The sequence below is a fragment of the Hypanus sabinus genome, chromosome 12 (assembly GCF_030144855.1).
Source record: "Hypanus sabinus isolate sHypSab1 chromosome 12, sHypSab1.hap1, whole genome shotgun sequence".
Taxonomy (NCBI): domain Eukaryota; kingdom Metazoa; phylum Chordata; class Chondrichthyes; order Myliobatiformes; family Dasyatidae; genus Hypanus; species Hypanus sabinus.
In genome coordinates this window covers 50,129,310-50,149,025 of record NC_082717.1, presented here as the reverse complement: position 1 = coordinate 50,149,025, position 19,716 = coordinate 50,129,310, and the positions used below count along the sequence as shown (strand labels likewise).

The 19,716-nt window shown below is 40.9% G+C and overlaps 1 protein-coding gene across 12 annotated transcripts in view; it reads left to right on the top strand.

Annotated features, from left to right (window-relative positions):
• Positions 1-19,716, top strand: part of nrxn1a (neurexin 1a) — a 1,527,797-nt gene that overhangs the window by 1,452,143 nt on the left and 55,938 nt on the right. For 7 of the 12 annotated variants that reach the window (XM_059985919.1, XM_059985918.1, XM_059985915.1 and 4 more), the window contains 2 exons: positions 1,210-1,233; positions 15,848-15,853. The exons of the other annotated variants lie outside the window; for them this stretch is intronic. In XM_059985919.1, the coding sequence (XP_059841902.1) occupies positions 1,210-1,233; positions 15,848-15,853 (30 nt within the window). The remainder of the gene's footprint in view (positions 1-1,209; positions 1,234-15,847; positions 15,854-19,716) is intronic. 12 annotated transcript variants of the gene reach the window in all.

The window sequence follows — 19,716 nt, the reverse complement described above, 5'->3', positions numbered from 1 at the left end:
GCCTTGTTGACTATTTCTGATTAGCCTCCATATTTCCAAATATTCAGCAATTCTTCTCACTGAACATTTCATCTATCTTACTGAAGTTTTTGTTAGGGTTGTGCAAGCTCTCATTGAAGATATCGCCCAATAGCAAGGAAATTACAAACCAGTAACTACCAAATTGTTCCCAGAAGTCTAGGAGTTTGCAATCTGTCAGCATCAGGAGGACATCTAAAGATTCCATCAAAGTTGTCATAAAAGGGGTTTGGGAGGCCTTAAGCCCATGATAAGTAATTGGTCATTGATGGTGCTGCCTTGATTAAGAGATGATGATCTGGAGTTGGGCAGCTCATAGAATTGTTTGGTATATACACTTTTTTCAGGAAGGGAAGCCCGGAGGAAAGGCACCTTCATGGGATACTGCCTGAGTCAGTGGTGGAGGCAGATACACTAGCGAAGTTTAAGAGACTACTAGACAGGTATATGGAGGAATTTAAGGTGGGAGGGCTTATGTGGGAGGCAGGGTTTGAGGGTCGGCAGAACATTGTGGGCTGAAGGGCCTGTAATGTGCTGTTCGATTCTCTGTTCTATGTTGTACGTCTTATCCACAAGAATGAGTTAGCGTGATGTTTCAGCAACTGTTCTGTTGGTTAATTGAATATATCAAAATTCCACAACTCAGTTTAATGCTGAACCAGTACACTGTGGCTATTGGTGCATATATCCAAAACTTGACAGCTATATATGAAGCAAAGAAGGAAAAGAACCAGCTATAGAAACAAATGAAGGTTCATGCCCACCTCAAAATCCATAACCTTCAGATGATAGATGGAAAGAGTGCAATAAGTGTAGCAGTTCACTGATGGTTGTAACTTGTACTGATTCTTCCATGCTGATATAAGAACCCATGGCTAACATAGCTAAGAACCAACATACTGAAAGTCAAGGACAGATGTGAATTCAACAAGAAAAAGAAGTTGCCAGCACCCACAGGAAGAGGTACTTTGAAGAGCCCCTCGCCCATCATTCTCTCTTTGATGCAAGGATCCTTAATTCTGTCCCACAGCAAATTGTGGTACAAGCCTTATTGTCTCCTTATTATTTGAGAAGACCATATGCCAACTGAAAAATGACAAGGCCTCAGAAACAAAGAGCATTCCTACTCGAGTTCCAAGCTTGACATACTTAAGGCATAAACTCATGCTTTCATGTTCTAGGTCTGGGAAGGAAGGATACCAAAGAACCTTGCAGGTTAAATTTATGACTATACTCAAGGTAGGACTGTAATCCAAATGGTAATCCCACAGTCCATCACAAGGAAAGTCATCAATGGGCTTCACATCTGTAGTTCCCAGTAGCCAAAGACATGCTCCCTAAGACATGATATGGACTCTTTCAATTAAAAGGCACAATGGAGCTGGTCTGATCTGCATGTCAACTAAAAGAAATGCAGGGAACATCAACCATTGCTTCCTTTGACACCACAATTGCCTCTACTTTTGTCAATCAAGATGAAATGTAGAGCATCCTGTTCAAATTTGTCTGCCTGTAGAAATTCATCTTACACCTGTAACATGAAGCCATGATATTAACCAGTTGATCTACAATAGACCCAGGATCAGTGCAAACTGGTGTCAAGTAACGTTACATCATCCTCCCTACACTTTACTAAGTCTTTTACGCCACAATGCCCTACCCACTCTAGCTGCATGAAGGGAAGAGCTTTATCAAGACTTAAACCTGGCAAAAAAAAACCATGGCTGATTTACTCATCAATAATGATCCCTGCTCTCACCTAGTTTCTCAGATGTGATTTTCTTACAGCAGGTATATCCAAAGCACAGCAAGGTATAATTGATGCTCTGTCCACAATATCCTCCAAATGCTTTGACAGGATTAGTAAGCCAATGTTAGTGCACTTGCTCAGGCTAATATACCAATGTTGAAGCTCTAATAACACTTGCTAAGCCTCAATGGACATTGTTCACATTTCAACACCAAACTCCCAAAACAAGTATTCTCTCGCAAGCACCACCATGGCAAGCAAATGTAAGGCAAACAAAGGAAGGAATTCAGTAGCCTCAGAAATGTGTAATATCTTCACTGAATAATGTGAATTCTTAGTCCATGACCACTCAAACTGGAGAGCAGATATCTGGTAGTGTAAACTGCAACATTAACATACTAGCCCCTAAGCTACCTCTAACCTACTCCAACAGGCAACTCCTTTTCTTTTGGATCCCTCAATGACCCATCAGTGGAAGTTCAAAATAAATTTATTATCAATATACACCTATGCACCACATACAACCCTAAGATAAATTTTCTTGCGGGCATACTCAATAAATCCATAATAGAATCAATGAAAATCAGCACCAACTTGAGCATTCAACCAGTGTGCAAAAGTAACAAGCTATGTAAATATAAACAGAAAGAAATAATAATAACAATAATTAAATAGGCAGTAAATATAGAGAACATAAGATGAAGAGTCCTTGAAATGTTGTGGGAATGGTTCAGTGATGGGGCATGTAGAGTTGAATGAAGTAATCCTCTTGGTTCAGGAGCCTGATGGTTGAGAGGTAATAACTGTTCCTGAACCTGATGGCCTGAGTCCTGAGGGTCCTATATCTTCTTCCTCATGGCAGCAGCAAGAAGAGAGCATGACATGGGTGGCAGGGATCCCTAACGATGGATACTGCTTTTCTGTGACAATGCTTTGTGTAGATGTGCTTAATGGTGGGGTAGAGCTTACACATGATGGACTAGGCCGAATCAACCACTCTTTTCCATTCAAGGGCATTGGTGTTTCCATATGGGCTCTGATGCACCCAGACAGTGTACTCTCCACCTCTAGAAGTTTGTAAAAGTTTTAGAAGTCAAGCCAAATCTTCGCAAATTCTGAAGGAGGTAGAGGCACTGCCGTGTTTTCAACGTAAGTGGACTTGCATGCTGGGCCCAGGTTAGGTCCTCCGAAATGATAACGCTGAGGAATTTAAAGCAGCTGACCCTCTTCACCTCTGATCCTCCTATGAGGACTGGCTCTTGGCCCTCTAGTTTCCTCCTCCTGAAGTTCATAATCCGCTCCTTGGTCTTGCTGACTTTGTGTAAGAGGTTGTTGTTGTGCCACTACTTTTCAATCAACTTCCTGTATGCTGATTCGTCACCACCTTTGATTTGGCCTATTGCACTGGTGTCCTCAGTAAACTTGAATATGGCATTGGAGCTGTGCTTAGCCACACAGTCATCAGTGTAAAGCAAGTAGAGCTGGAATCTAAGCACACAACTTTGTGGTGTACCTGTGCCGATGGAGATTGTACAGTAGATTGTTGCCAATCCAAACTGACTAGGGTTTGCAAGTGAGGAGATTGAGTGTCCAATTGTAAAGGAGGTATTGAGCCAGTTTCTAGAAGCTTATTGATTAGTTTTGAGAAGATAATGTTTTTGAATGCTGAGCTGTAGTCGATAACGAGGATCCTGATCTATGCACCTTTGCTATCCAAATGTTCCAGGGTTGAGTGAAGAGCGAAAGAAATAGCACCTACTGTGGACCAGTTGCTCTGATGGGAAAACTGGAGCAGATCCAAGTCTCTTTTCAGGCAGGAGTTGATAAGTTTCATCACCAACCTCTCAAAACACTTCATCACTGTGGATATAAGTGTTTCTGGATTATAGCTATTGAGGCATGTTACCTCAGAGTCTGAAGTCACAGGGTCATTGGCAGACTTTGGGCGTTCGCAATGATTCTTTCATGTTTTGACGATCAAAGCAAGCATAGAAGGTGCTGAGTTCATCTAGAAGTGAAGCCCTATTGTCATCTATGTCACTTCATTTTGCTTTATAAGAGGTGATAGCATTCAAGCTCTGCCAAAACTGGTGAGTATCCTTCATTGATTCAAGTTTAGTCTGGAATTGCCACTTCACCCATGAGATGGCTTTCCGGAGATCGCATCTTGATCTTTTGTAATTTTCTTGGTCACCGCACTTGAATGCCTCTTATGTGGCCCTCAGCAGAGTGTGGATCTCATGGTACATCCAGGGCTTCTGGTTGGGGAAGACTCTGAATGATTTTGTGGGGATACATTCATCTATAGTTGTTTTAATATAGTCTGTGACAACCATAGCCTATTCATCCAGATCCTCAAATGAGTCCTTGAACACAGCCCAGTCCACTGACTGCAACCAATGCTATAGCCACTCCACTGCCTCCTGCATCCACCTCTGTTGTCCTAATCTCTGCATCTTTGCTCTTTAGCCTCTGCCTTCATGCAGGGAGGAGAAGGAAAGTCATGTGATCAGTTACTGAAATGCAGGCTGGGCATGGAATGGTAGACATTTCCTATCCTAGTATAAAAATGGTCTAGTGTGTAGACCGCTGTTGCTACAGGTTATAATTGGGCATGATTTTCTTCAAACAAGCCCGGTTGAAATCTCCAATTTTGATTTGAACTGCGTGAGGATAGACGGTTACTTGTATTTGGCATCGTGCAGAATCTCAAGTGCTTGATTAAAGTCAGTTGCTGGTGGTATGAAACCTATGCTCTGGATTATGGAGGAGAACTCCCTTGGATAATCACCACAGTGGAGCACCACCGAGAATTTATCATAAAACACACACTTCAATCAGATCCCATAGAAATAAACTGAAAGCCAGTTGGTCTTTACATAAGAAAAAGATGAAAAATAAAGACGTATTGGACAATACAATTTCTTACCAGTCCATTCTCCCTACCCAAGTAGTTTGCATTGGCTCTTGTTTATTTCCTTTTCCTGTGAGATGGCATTCACTTCACAGGGAGCTGGTGTAGGTTTGATGAGAAGGAGGTCTTCCTTTCTAATGCAGTTCTGTGCTTCCATAAATTGCAAACCTAATTAGTAGGTCTTAATTGCAAATCCAAGTCTCCTCTCTCTCTATCAATATTCTTGCAAACACCAGTGGATGGGTAGATTAAAAGTACATATATTACATATTGTGTCATCATTTCGATTTAAACCATCATTTAGAAAAGATATTGCACTTGTTTTCTTTGGGATGTTGAGCATCAGCATAACCAAACACCATATTTTACTCATTTAATGTGGGAATCCTGAATTTATCTTGCACAAAACAGAGCTTAAGGGATATTAGATGAATTGAAAGTGTTTGTGATAAAATAATATGTTAAACAAGAGAGATCACCTTATAGAATAAGATCAGTTCCAAAAAATGACCTGAGAATAGATGGGTTGGGGTGGGGTAACAGTAGTAAGATGGGGAAATTGCACACATGATATCAGGGCATAGGAGTGTGCAGATGACTGAGGTATTCAGTCTGCTGAGAAATTTTTTATGCCTACTTGCCATTTTATGAGTGTTTCCACAGAAACTACTGTTATCTACTGTTCACTGACCTGTATCATAGCAATCACTCCGTATCTTTTATTGTCTAAGTCTGAAATGTCTGCCGCAGTCTTTCTCTGTGCTGTAGTTTAAATCCTCACCAATACATGGATACCTCAGCAATAAATAAATAATTCTATCCTTATTATATTTGGCTCAATTCAGTTGAAATTATTTGTAAACATATCCTATTCTAGAGGTTGTTAGTGCCCAGGGGATTTGAAATCCATCCTCTATATCATTGATGTTTCTAATAATCATATTCTTATTTAGCAGAGTTCAACAAGAAAAAATCTTGTATCATTTGGGTACATTTTATTGCTGCCTCTAATAAATCAGAGTAAGGAATGAGACATGACTATGATTGTATACCTCCTGAGTATCAGCTTATGTTGGTTGTTGTAGTTCACTGTTACAAATGTCATTCCTACAAGAGTTATCTTTTCTCCAGCAGAAGTTCTTAGTTTCATATCTGCAGGCCTCAGTTCAATATCTTTGAATTGCCACTGAAACTCACTTTGTGGAATGACTGAAATAGCCAGGCGAGTGTCCAGTTCCATTTTAATTTGCCATTCACTTCTGGTGTAGGCTGTATTGCTTGTCTCTTGTTAATTTTTACATTGAAAATCTTAAGACTACTCAGTCCTGTGTCATTCTCATCAGATTCTTCTTCAACAGCATGCAGGTTAGTGCCCTGTTTTGAAACTACAATGACTTTTTAACTTCTTTTCTTTTAGTGCAGTCCATTTATTTTTGTCTGTCTGACATGCTCAATGTATGTGTCCTACTTCAATGCTTTTTCTGTAAGTTTTGCCTTTAAGTCCTCATTGATCTGATGTTACTGAGCCCCTGCCACAATAGTAACACAATTAGTTTGCCCAAGCAAGCTTCTGTTTAGAAGTTGCAATTTTTGTTCATGCTCACTATCATTGCTGACTGCAACTTACCGGTAATTGTCTGTGTCTGCTGTTTACACTGATACAGCTATTTCAACTGCTCTTCTAAATTTAAGTTGTGCTTCCATTAGAATTCATTTTTGAAATACATTGTCAGCACTGTTATGTTTTATAAACCCCAAAACTAATCGAAATAAAAAGACGGGAGAGCCAGGGAAAACTTCTGTACTTTGTATTTACTTTAAGCGAGATGCACGCATATCATGTGGTAGCGTCATGATGTATACTAATTACGTACTTTTATATTTAACCTGTAAGTAATTATTTAAATAAACAAAGTATGCTTAATCAACAACGTATTTATAATATTACTCAAACATTGCTGGAATATTAAATGCACATCTTTTAGAGTGAAAACTGATACAAAATACTTAATCAGTTTGTCCCCACTTTACTTGTTCCCTGTTGCTAACTTCTCCAGTGTAATTTCCCAGTGATCCAAAATCTCTTCCCATCTTTTGCTTTTTGTATATCTGAAGAACAACTTTTGGTATCCTCTAGCTACCTTTGTTTTGCATCTTTTCTCTCCTTATTGTTTTTGTAATTGCCTTCTGCTGGTCCTTAAAAGCTTCCCAGTCCTCTAGCTTCCTGCTAGTTTTTGCAGTATTGTATGCCCTCTCTTTTGCTTTTATGTTGTCTTTGACTTCCCATGTTAGTCATAGTTCCCTCATCCTCTCTTTAGAATGTTTCGTCTTTGGGATAAACTGATCATACATCTTCTGAATTGTTCCCAGAAACTCCAGTTAGTGCTCTACTGTCATCCTTGCTAGTATTTCCATCTTGTCAAATTTTTCCAGCTTCTCTCTCGTGCCTCTTAGAACCCTTTACTCAACTGTAATACCGATACATCCAATTTTAGTTCTGTAATCAAAATTGGTTAATTACACAACACAAATAGTAATTGTCTTTTCCCTATTGGGCTTGACAAGCTGTTCTAAAAGCTATCTCTTAGGTATTCCATCAATTCCTTCTCTTGGGATCCAGCACCAACCTGAATTTTCTAATCTACTGCATATTAAAATCCCCCACAATGGGGATTTAAGGAAATATTAGACTTGGCAAGTGTGTGTTATGGATTCACCAGAGGTATCCTGTGCTACAGTTGCACAGCAATTAGCACCTCACTATTACAGCTTGTGGCGTAACAAAGTTCAGAGTCCAATTCCGCCGCCGTTCTGTATGAAGTCTCTGTACATCCCCCCTGAGGAATGCATACATATTCTCCAGGTCGTCTCCTTTCCTCTCACAGTCCAAAGTCATACTGGGTAGATTAATTGGTCTTGTAAATTAGCCCATGATTAGCTTAGGGTCAATCAAGTTTGTGGAGGGGGGGTGGGGGTTGCGGAGGCAGCATGACTTTAAGGGCCAGAAGGGCCTACTCCGCACTGAATCACTAAATAAATAAAATAAATCCCAGGGATAAAAGAATTATATTTCAAAGTTGAGTTTATTTTTCCTATGTAAGATTATTAAAGATATCAAGAAAAAGAGCTGGATAAAAATCAGCTGCAAACTAATTGAATAGCAGAACAGGTTTAAAGGTCTGAATAGCCATTTACTATTCTTATTTTCCAAGATAAATAAATGCTATTCCAATGGATTGGAATTTACATTCATTTATGATTTATGGTACAACTACTGTTGACTAGTTTAGAAAATAACAACAGAAGCTATTATAAAAATTATAAGAAGAAATCAGTGGTCATTGCATAATTTCTAGAATTATACTGACAAATGAGTTGGTAGGTTGCTCATGAAAACACTCTGTTGCGAACAGAAGCATAATCAGGATACAGCTACCATTCATTATTCAAATGTTTCCATACTCTTCAGCAATACAAAAATGCATATTTAAAGTATTCAACATTAAAGAATGGTGCATCCGTTCACATTTTTACCTACTAATAATTTTCCTTTATATTTTACATAATTTACTCTGTTCATACAACCTGTAATTACAAAAACATAGAGCATCTGTGCCTGAGCAGAGAAAAAGATGTTTTTATCATGAGTGATTTTATTCCAGTATTCAAAATTTGATGCTAGTATATTTAGTATAACATTTCCCACACTAAACCAAGAAACTTCAAGCTGACTTTATTAAATAATCAAAGAACCTTAAAAAATAATGTCATTGACCATTTCTGCGCATCTCCTCAACAAACCTATTTCTCTAGAACTTTTCCTGGATAAGCAATCCAGAAAATAATAAAACTTCCACCAAGACATACTTGTCACAAACAAGAGAATATCTGCAGATGTTGGAAATCCAAGCAACTCACACAAAATCCTGGAGGAACTCAGCAGGCCATTGCATGTTTACTCATGCAATCAGCATTACCTTATGTCAATAAATATAGCACAGAGACTTCACAATTATCTTTTAGACAGCACAAAAGCAGATGATATTTGAATGTTAATTAGTAAGGCAAGGTGAAGTAATATGTTTAATATCCTCCATAACATTTTTAGAAAAGTGAGGGAGATACAAGGAATCTAATTAACAGCATAAAAAGATGAGGCTTCAATGAATAATTGGCATGTTATATATCTAAAAGTCTACTGAACCTGTGGACCTTTATTGCAAGCATGATGAAGAATAGCTTTGATTTTGCCTAAAGTTTGCCAGTACTCGAATGTGCATGACACACCAGTTGAGGATAAGTATTAACAGTAGCAGTCAGTAAATCTGTGACCTGCAAGAGTTAGTTCAGAGGCCCAATCATTCAAATATCATGACGAGGGAACCCATCGAACAAGACAGAATTGAAAATTGCATTTAGAGCCAATGGTCTGTTTGACTCTGGGGTTGAATGGGAGGCATGAAAGAAATGAATTGTTCATTAATCACAATTCCATGTGGCATTATTTTGAAATATAGAACTAAGCTAAAGTACAATCATGGTCACAAGTACTAGAATTAAGCTCTTATCAAGCAAATGAGAATCAAAATTCAAAGCATTATTCACTGAAAAAATATTTTATTTGCAGTCTTTTCAACTGATACTGGAAAGAAACACATCATATCTTATTGCTAATTTTAAGGTTGTACGGATTTTTGGGTTATTTAATGTTGTTTCACAAAATTCATACCTAGAAAAATGTAACAGCGGAATGTAGAAAATTGATTCTTTTAAGGAGTCTGTTTTGCAGGATTTGGCAAATACTCCAGATCCATGGTTTGATATCAAGGTATTGCTATTAGCTGGGGTTCATAAAAAATAATAATAGTGCATAAGTTTAACTTAATTTTACTGGAAATGGCCTAGGCATTCTCTTGCACTGATAACTTTCTTGCCTGTGTGAAATATTTCTGGCTCTCTGTGATTTACCAAAAGTTTGACTGTATTTACTGATTGTACTTGTGGTGCATTTCTCTAGATCAGATTATATCTTTTGTCTGTATGACTGCCAAGCATAGGCAATGCTTATCTTATGAAATGCAGTACGTGTTTTGGTGATGGTTATGAAAAACCGAAGTTGGCCTTACTCTGAGAGGGACCCCGCCTCATTGTTATTTTACTGGGGCCTGGTATTACCTGTGGTGTCCGGGATATCAAGACATTCACATTCCAGATTTGCTACTTCATTACGGTCCTCTTTTGTCGATCATGTACACAAGTCCCATAGATGCTGTCTGGTCTGCTGAGTTCTGCCAGCAGTTTGTGTTATTTACAGGAATTTCTACTTTCTCCCTTTGGCCACATAGGTTTTCCATGGGGCTTCAGTTTTCTCCCATATCCCAAGATGCTTGATTGGCAACTGTAAATTACCCATATTGTAGATGGGTGGCAAGAGCAAACAGGGGAACTGATGGGCATTTTGCACACCACAGTTCCTGAGAGGATATTGGTTTGCAAAGAGGAAGAGAGGGTTTAAGAGAAGCAAGCAGGGCGGTCGACACATTTCATATGCCAAAGGAGACATTGGATTCTGCAGAGGGAGAGAGAGTTTAAAAAAGGCAAATGGCAGCAGCCAGCATATTTTGTGCACCACAGTTCCGAAGAAGACTTTGGATTGTGAATAATTAAGCACTTGGCAATACCAAATAAAAAGATATAAATGACGCAGCCATTGTGTGAGTGGTGTAATTTTAGGCGGGGGTGGATTTGAGGCTCATCGAGGCTTTGGCGAGAAGAGGCATAGGTCGCATTTAGAACAGTGAGGATACCAGGCAGGAGAGTGGAATGCTCCTTTTGTGGCATGTGGAAAGGCAGTGAGACCTCAAGAGTCTAATGGACAGCGTTTAAGGAGTTAGAGTTGGAACTGGAACTGGATGATCATTTGGAAGGCGGGGTTGATAAACAGCATGTTCAGGAAATATGGTCACCCAAGGTGTAGGACACAGGTAACTGATGATCCCATAGAACAATCAAAGCCTGAATCACCCCCACCTTCGCAGAAGCAGCATCAAAGGCATTGACCCCCCCCACCCCTTCCTGCGCCAGCAGAAGCACCAAACCACACCCCACTCTCCCCCCACCATGCAAACTGCAGCAGGATCACAAAAGAGTCCATTTAATCTGAGTCAATCAATGTACAATTCACGAGCCAGCACTTCATTATCCCAGACAAGCTCCCTTTCTAGTGAAAGGGACAGAGATTGCTCTTGCAACAACAGGAGTGATGAGCAACAACTCACTGTTTCAATCTTCTGCATTGCTTTCCCAAGTACCTCCATCTCACGGATCAACAGTCAGTCCCTCCCCCTCCCCCTCTCTCTTCCTCTCGCGCTCTCTCTCTCTCTTTCTCTCACACACATTCATGTTTATATATGCCATCTTCCGACAGCAGCCACTGATTAGCAAACACACTGCGTCTGCGTCTCAATGCTTCAGTCTCCCACGATGCCTCAATTGCTGAAGTTGGTGAGAAACTGAGTTACCCATCGTGCCACTCCCTGACTGCTGACCTCCCAGCCCTGAGGGCACACATCTTCTTGGCTGTTCCTGGAGATAGTAAAGTGCTAGACTGCACAGTTGGTCTGAAGATCCAGTGCTTGCGAAGAACCATGGTTTGAACTGCTGATCACGAACTATAATATAATCACAACTACCTAGAAAGGAAAAGGAAGACATCAAATGAAGAGAAACAAACTGTTTCGTGGACAAACTGGGAGAAATCACCTGGGTCATCAGAATCCGCTGGTGCCATCTTTCCTTGCTCCTCCTCCCAAGAAATAGGAAGATCATACAACTTAACATGTGGCTAAGGAGATGGTGCAGGAGGGAGGGCATCAGATTTTTGGATTGCTCGACTCCCTTGCAGGGAAGGTGGGACCTGCACAGAAGGAATAGTTAGTCTCAGAACTGGAGAGGTCTAATATCCTAGTGGGAAGATTCATTAGTGCTATACAGGAGTAGGGTTGGGGATAAACTGGAGTTGCAGGGCGATCACCGGAATAGATAGTAAAGTGGTTGTGGAGAAAGATGCTGTTAAGCCTACATACAAAGTCAGGAATCAAAAGGTCAAGCGTGCAAGGTCTAATGTTATGAGCTGCATATATTTCAATGCTAGGAGTATTGTAAGAAAGGCAGATGTGCGTAGGGCTTGGATCAGTGGGTACAATTATGAGATTTTAGACATAGTGAGATTTTGTTGCAGGAGGGCAGGACTTGTTACTCAGTATTCCAGGAATTCATTGTTTTAGATGTGATAGAGCAGGAGTGATTTAAGGAGGAGGGGTGGCATTACTAAACAGAGAATATATCATGGCAGTGCTCAGACTGAACAGACTGGCTAACTCATTTATGGATAGAACTGAGGAATAGGAAAGGTATGATCACCTTAATGGGGTTATATTATAGACCACCCAACAGTCTGCGGGATTTAGAAGAGCAGATTTGTGGAGAGATAGCAGACTGTTGCAAGAAACAAAAGGTTGTGATGGTAGGTGATTTTAACTTGCCACATATTGATGAGGAATCCCAGACCTTAAAAGGGCTGGATGCAAAAGAGCTTGTCAACTGTATTCAGGGAAGTTTCCTTAATCTGTGTATCAAAGTCCCAACTAGAGAGAGTGAGACAAGGCAGGTGACCAAAGTTTGTGTATGAGAAATCTTTGCATCTAGTGATTATAATGTCATTAGTTTCAAGGTAATTATGGAAAATAATAGGTCTGGTCCTCAGGTTGAGATTCTAAATTGGAGATGGTATCAGAAAGGATCCAACAAGTGTGTATTGAGGCAGGTTGTTTTCTAGCAAAGGTGCACTTGGTAAGGAGGAAGCCTTCAAAAGAGAAAGAGTTTCTTTGTTCCTGTCAGAATAAAAGGCAAGAATCACAGGTTTAGAGAACCTTGACATTTGAGAGATTTGAGACCCAGATTACACAAAGGAAGGAAGTGTATAGCAGTTATAGGAACAAATGAGTACTTGAGTGTAAGAATTTGAAGGCCTTCTGCAGATACACATAGAACAAAAGGACAGCAAGAGATGAAATTGGTCCTCTGGAAGATCAGATGGTAATCTATACATATAGCCATGAGAGATTGGGGAGATCGTAAATAGATTTCTTGCATCTGTACTTACTCAGGAGATGGACACAGAGTCTATAGAAGTGAAGCAAAGCAGTAATGGGATCATGGACCCTATACAGATTACAGAGGAGGAGGTGTTGCTATCATGAGGCAAATTAGATTGGAGAAATCTCCAGAGCCTGACATGGTGTGTTCCCTTGGACCATGTGGGAGGTTGATGGAGCTTTGCAGGGGAACTAGAAGAGATATTTAAAACATCCTTAGCCACAGGTGAGGTGCCAGAAGATTGGAGGATTGTTAATGTTCTTCCGTTGCTTAAGAAAGACTCTAAGAATAAGCCTGCAAATTATAGGCCGGTGAGCCTGACATGAGGAATGGGAAAGTAATTGGAAGATATTCTAAGGGACCGGATATACTGTAAGTATTTAGATAGACAGGGACTGACTAGGGATAGTCAACATGGATTTGTTTATGGGTTGATTTCAATACCTAAGAGAAATGTGGTTTGGTACAATATATGGATGGGAAGTGTATGGAGAGCAATGGTCTGGGGGCAGGTTGATGGGAGTAGGCAGATGAGTGGTTCAACACTGACTAGATGGGTCACAGGGCTTGTTTCTGTGCTGAAGTTTTCAATGATTTGGTGACTCTATTTGAGGAAGAATAGTAGGTTACAGAGGAATAAGTGGGGGAATAGGGCTGTTAGAAGTGCTCTGAGAGGTTGTATAAACTCCAAATGGTTGCCTTTTGTGCTGTATAGAATTATGATTGCTGTTACTTTATTTTCTTCTTCGCACCAAAACAGACAAGTGCACATAGCACAGTTTTAGCACATAAACTGACAGCAATATCAGTATGTACTTACCTATTTACCATCTGAGGGATGCAGCATTTATTGCATTTCCCTAATTCCCCATGAGCACGTTCTGGAAGCAGATTTCCATTGTAAGTATGTACAATGTTCCTGCGCAAAGAGTTTGAGGATCTGGTTGCTTTGACAATGAAAAGATGGTGACATATTTTCCAGGTGAGGATAAGGGTTATTTGGAGGACTTTGCAGTTCCCATGCAAGATGTGTACTTGTCCTTTATAGTTGTGGAGATATGGATTCACAGACTGCTATATAACTGCACTGCATTTGTTTGATGCAGTCATAATGAACTTGCTGTGCATGTTTAGGATTGTGGGTAGTGTGCCAGTCAGCTGTTCTACTGTGTCTTGATTGGTGTTGAGCTTTTTGATGGTGGAAAGTCTTCGAACTCTCTGCGGGTGAATCCATTATTATAGGGTACTAAGCCTCTGATATGGTCTTCAGTCACAGTATCAAGATTTATGTTAATTTACCTGAAGTTCTCATCAGTGATGACCCATGAGATATTTTGGTCAAGGACTCACTCATAGTAATGCTGTTAAAAATATTGTAGGTAGTTGGACTCTTGCGTTGGAGATAGGCTTACCTGGCACTTGCTGCAACATTCCCTCAGCATGTTCCACAAAGTCATGGGCTAGGAGATCAAGATGTTGGTGTTAATGAAGATTGGTCCACATCCAGAATGGTAATATATCCTCTGCTTTGACCAAGTAAGCTGCCGCTGAGGGTGACATATAAGTTCCCTTACTAAATGCATGTAATACCTTCTCAGATGGTTACCAGATGTAGTGATGGAAGAGAATCATAAATTGTTGCATTTCATGGCTGCCGTTTTAGGAAAGAATTACCTTCCAGCAAGAAGTCAGTGATGAGAGAAGACAGATTTCTCTCCTGTCAGCTACTGCCTTTGTAAATTAGCTCCAATGGGATTACTTCATGAAGTGACCTATTTTATAACTTACAAAAATCAAGCAGAATTCAATATTTAAATTTCAACATCAACCTCCAATGAGCAAAGTTGTATTAAAAGAGTAACAAGATGCTGTTGTTGCGACAATGTTAAAATATTGTCCATTCTCCCTTGTCCAACAATTTACCAAGTCAATGGCAGGCAAGAGAGCATTCTGTCTTACCTCAAAGGTAATTTTGTTCAGAACTGTAAGTCCACAATACAGATATGTAACAACTTGAATCTTTTAAATTAATCCTCAGATCTTATTCTTCCCATAGCCAAGACAAAAATACTTCCATGTTTCAAGTTTACAGATGTACGTTTCATTGGGAGCTGAATTTTAGTGTTCCACATCTCCTTCCAATTAATGGAGGCATAGGCTTCAGTAACATTCAGATCTCTACTTTTTCTTGGCGACAGCATTCAGTGATAATCATTATGTATCCAAATGTACAACATCCATATTGGAATTCTGGAAGCAACCACCTGTCCTGCAATAGACAGCAAGGAGATTCCTTTGTAATTACAATATTCAAGTATCTCCTTTTTTGAAGATTGATATCTTCAAGGTTTCCCCAGGTAAAAACTCCTTAACCAGACTTGAATAATGGGAATATGGATTTTTGTAGGAAGCTCTACACCATTCTTGAAGCTGAGTTATTTATAAGTTGGGATATTGTCTTTGCAGCTTCTTGTTGGTCATGAGTGGTAACAAGGCTGGTCCATGTAAAAGCCAGTGAGATGCAGTCCTACTGTTCTTGACCAATATGGAGTTGCTGTTGAGGAGATCTTTGAAGTTTTTTTTCGAATGGGTGTTGCTTGCTATTCTATCTCCGAATTCATCCCCATCCTTAGACCTCAGTTGGCTATGTTGGGCACATCTAGCGCTAAGAAGGAGAGTGCATGAACAGTCGGCCCTCCTTATCAGCAGGAGCGTATGCACGGATTCAACCAAACGCAGTTTGGGAAAACCTGGAAGTTTTCTCTCCAGCACTTGTTGTTTGAGCATGTACAGACCTTTTTTTCTTGTCATTATTCCCTTGACAATACAGTATAACAACTATTTACATAGAATTTACATTGTATTAAGTATTATAAGTAACCAAGAGATGATTTAAAGCATATGGGAGGATGTGCATAGGTTAGGGTGGATCGGGATTGGAAAAAAAAACTGAAGTTCTCTTACTAAGTAATTCAGAACAGGTACATTTGGTATTTAGAGTCAGCTAGTCAAACGTTTGTCTTAGTAGATAGTATGTATTTTACCTTTCTATGGATACTGTTATGCATGTACCACAGCTCTGAGGGGCCAAAGGGTGCGGGGTAGCCCCCTCCTTTGTGAGAATCGCAAGATCACTATTGATTTGGGTCAGGAGACCCAGGAAACGAGAGAGAGAGAGACGTGCGGAATGTCTCGTTCCCCCGGCGATATAAAGCTACGGGACACGGCCATTGTCTCTTGAAGACGAACTTGTGTATTACAATACTGTGCTACGTGGAAGCCCTCAGGCAAAGTGGGCTGGTTGAGGGAGGGATTGCATCACCCCCAACCTGATTGATATCTGAGACCCTGTGAGTCAGGATAAAAGAGGGTCTGTGGGAACAGCCTCTCAGACGCACCAGAAGAAACGCTAGTGATCCCGTAATAGCAGAAGCCGACGGGGAGGCCACGTACGTTCGGTTCCCATGTGCCCCGGAAACCGGTGCCCTTACCACAGAAAAACGGCTTTTAGCTAACAACGGGGAAACCAACTCCCAAAAGACTCAAAGGATTAGCATCATAAAAGAACTGGGCAAGTTTAACCTGTCTCTCTCTCAAACCCAAAACGCTGCAGCTTGAATGAACTAACAGTGACTTTTATATTTCCATCGGACAATACATTATCATCTAGACAACGATAGAGCTATTTCTTATTGATTATTATTATACCCGCACTTTTAGATTTAGTATTATCTGTATGTTTGCATTGATCTTATTTTTGTGCCCCTTTATCAATAAATACTGTTAAAAGTAGTACCATCAGACTTCAACGGACCTCTCTATCTTTGCTGGTAAGTGACCCAGTTACGGGGTTCGTAACAATACAAAATGCTTAAGAAATGTATGTGTAACGTTCTTCTTCGGGTGTAACGAAACGCCGAATTTAACGTCCGGATAAACCACAGTTAATAAGAACCAGATCGCAGTAAGATTAACCATTTACTGTTCACTCTTCACATTAACATATGGTGAAAACTGTTGATAAAACAATACAAGATTGATACAGTATTTGTTCCTTCCTTAATATCACATTTCAAGTGTAAATACTTGCAAAGGTGACTATAACTACATTACACTAAGGTGCAGTATACAGGGAGAGTTTACCTGCTCCATTGACTACTTTAAATACACTTCCATGCAAACTATCCGCGACTCTTTAACTAACGAAAGCATAAACATTATCTACCGTCGTTACCTCTAACAGGATCAGCATTAACATCTTAGTTCAATATATCGATTATCTATTAACTTACAGCGTTGCTCTCACTGTGATTTCTCATGCCTGCAAAACTGCTTGTGCTCAGGTGAGCCTCGTGGAAAGCCCCCACCCTCGCGCTAATTTCAAACCGGTGTTTTCCCACAAGACGCGGCGAAACCGGATGTGACGTCATCGCATGCCGATATATTTTACATGCAATGAATATACTTTAAACACTTCTAATTCTAACTAGAAAATACTATTGAATGAATCACTAAGCGAAAATATTATAAACTAAATAACTGTCGTAAAGACAGCACACTCCCCGCTTGACCTTCGTAAGGTCACAATGAGCAGAGTACAAAACTTAGTCTCTTAATCAGTCATTGGGTAGAAGTAGAATAACTTCTGTAACTGGCCCTTGGTAAATTTTCACATCGCCTTGGTCGGTAGTCTTCAATTCGATCTTCCTGACATGTCCATCCTCGCTAGGGAATGTAGCAGTGATTCTGGCCGTTGGCCAGCTGTTGCGAGCGATTTGCTTGTCCCTGAGCAGGACTAAGTCTCCAACTTGAAGATTCCTGCGGGGTTCTGTCCACTTTCGTCTCAGTTGCAACAAAGGTAGATATTTTTGTCTCCAGCGAGGCCAGAACTGATTTGCCAGAGCCTGGACTTGTCTCCATTGCTTTGTGTACAAATCCTTGTCTGAAAAGTCTCCTGGTGGAGGAGGTGCTCCTGCCTTCTGCATAAGGAGCGTTGATGGCGAAAGTATAATGGGGTTTTCTGGGTCAGAAGACACAGGTAGGAATGATTGTGCGTTTATAATGGCTGTGACCTCTGCCATTAGGGTGCACAGTACCTCGTGGGCCAATAGGGTGTGTTGCTGCATCTCAGGTTTCCTTTTCCGGGTTTTCCGTAAGGACGTGAACTGTTTGACTGCCTGCTCTTTGTTATCTGGTGAGCGCTGGCATGGTTCTCTGATAGGCAATGGGGCAACCCCATTATTTGCTTCATCTCTGAAGACCTTGGTGTCTTTGGGTTTTAAAGAAATGGTATCTTGAGCTGATTGTGCAAGTTTGTTTCCGTCCTCGGTTTGAACGAAAACTGACTGACCTAGCGTCTCGTCGGTTACTTTACGCTTGGTAATGTCTTGTTGTGCTTCTTTAGGGTACACCTCAGTGAGGCAGATCTCGGAACAAGAACGGCTTGACTGAGTTTGACCGCAAACTTCTGTACAGTTCGAGCCGACAATTGTTGTCCTGGAGTGAACCTCTCCCTCCCCGCCGTCCTGTTGTGGGGGTGAAGGAGCGTTGTCGGTTCTTTCATTCTTGACTTCATCACGGAGCCGTGAGGGTAAATTTCCTTCCTCGTATGGATGTGATGCAATTGTGACTCTCTGAGGTTCCTCGTAGCTGGGGAAGTTATCGAATACGTATGGAGAGGGGAGACGAGCCTGCCTGTCTATTTGAGATTGTACATAGTCGCTTGTGCGTTCCAGTCTGGTCCTTTCTAAAGTAGATCTTACTGCGGTCAGATCACGCGACCCTTCAGCTTCTTCTATGTACTCTGCTTCCGCCATGGCAGCTTTTCCTTCTCTTTCTCGCTGCAGCACTTGCAACTCTGTCGATATTTTTGCCATTTCCAACTGGGTTTCGGCTTCTCTGGCGGCCTCTTCTCTTTGTCTGGCGGCCCTTTCTTTCTGGATTTCGGCTTCTCTGGCAGCCTCTTCGGCTTCTCTGGCAGCCTCTTCTCTTTGTCTGGCGGCCCTTTCTTTCTGGATTTCGGCTTCTCTGGCAGCCTCTTCTCTTTGTCTGGCGGCCCTTTCGGCTTCTCTGGCGGCCCTTTCTTTCTGGATTTCGGCTTCTTTTGTGGCCAGTTTCATTTTCAAAACTGCTTCTTGTCTGGCGTAACGCAGTAGCACCTTGGCGGCTTCTGCCTTTCTGGCGGCCCTTTCGGCTTCTCTGGCAGCCTTTTCGGCTTCTCTGGTGGCCAGTTTCATTTTCAAAACTGCTTCTTGTTTGGCGTAATGCAGTAGCACCTTGGCGGCTTCTGCCTTGGCTCTTGCCTGTGCGGACTTACTTGATGTCGTTCTACTGCCCTTGTCGCTGGGCGCCATCGACTTGATCCCGGATCGAGCTGACATTGCAGCACTTGGAACACCTGATAACGCCGCTTTTTCACTGTAACGTTCTCCTTCGGGTGTAACGAAACGCCGAATTTAACGTCCGGATAAACCACAGTTAATAAGAACCAGATCGCAGTAAGATTAACCATTTACTGTTCACTCTTCACATTAACATATGGTGAAAACTGTTGATAAAACAATACAAGATTGATACAGTATTTGTTCCTTCCTTAATATCACATTTCAAGTGTAAATACTTGCAAAGGTGACTATAACTACATTACACTAAGGTGCAGTATACAGGGAGAGTTTACCTGCTCCATTGACTACTTTAAATACACTTCCATGCAAACTATCCGCGACTCTTTAACTAACGAAAGCATAAACATTATCTACCGTCGTTACCTCTAACAGGATCAGCATTAACATCTTAGTTCAATATATCGATTATCTATTAACTTACAGCGTTGCTCTCACTGTGATTTCTCATGCCTGCAAAACTGCTTGTGCTCAGG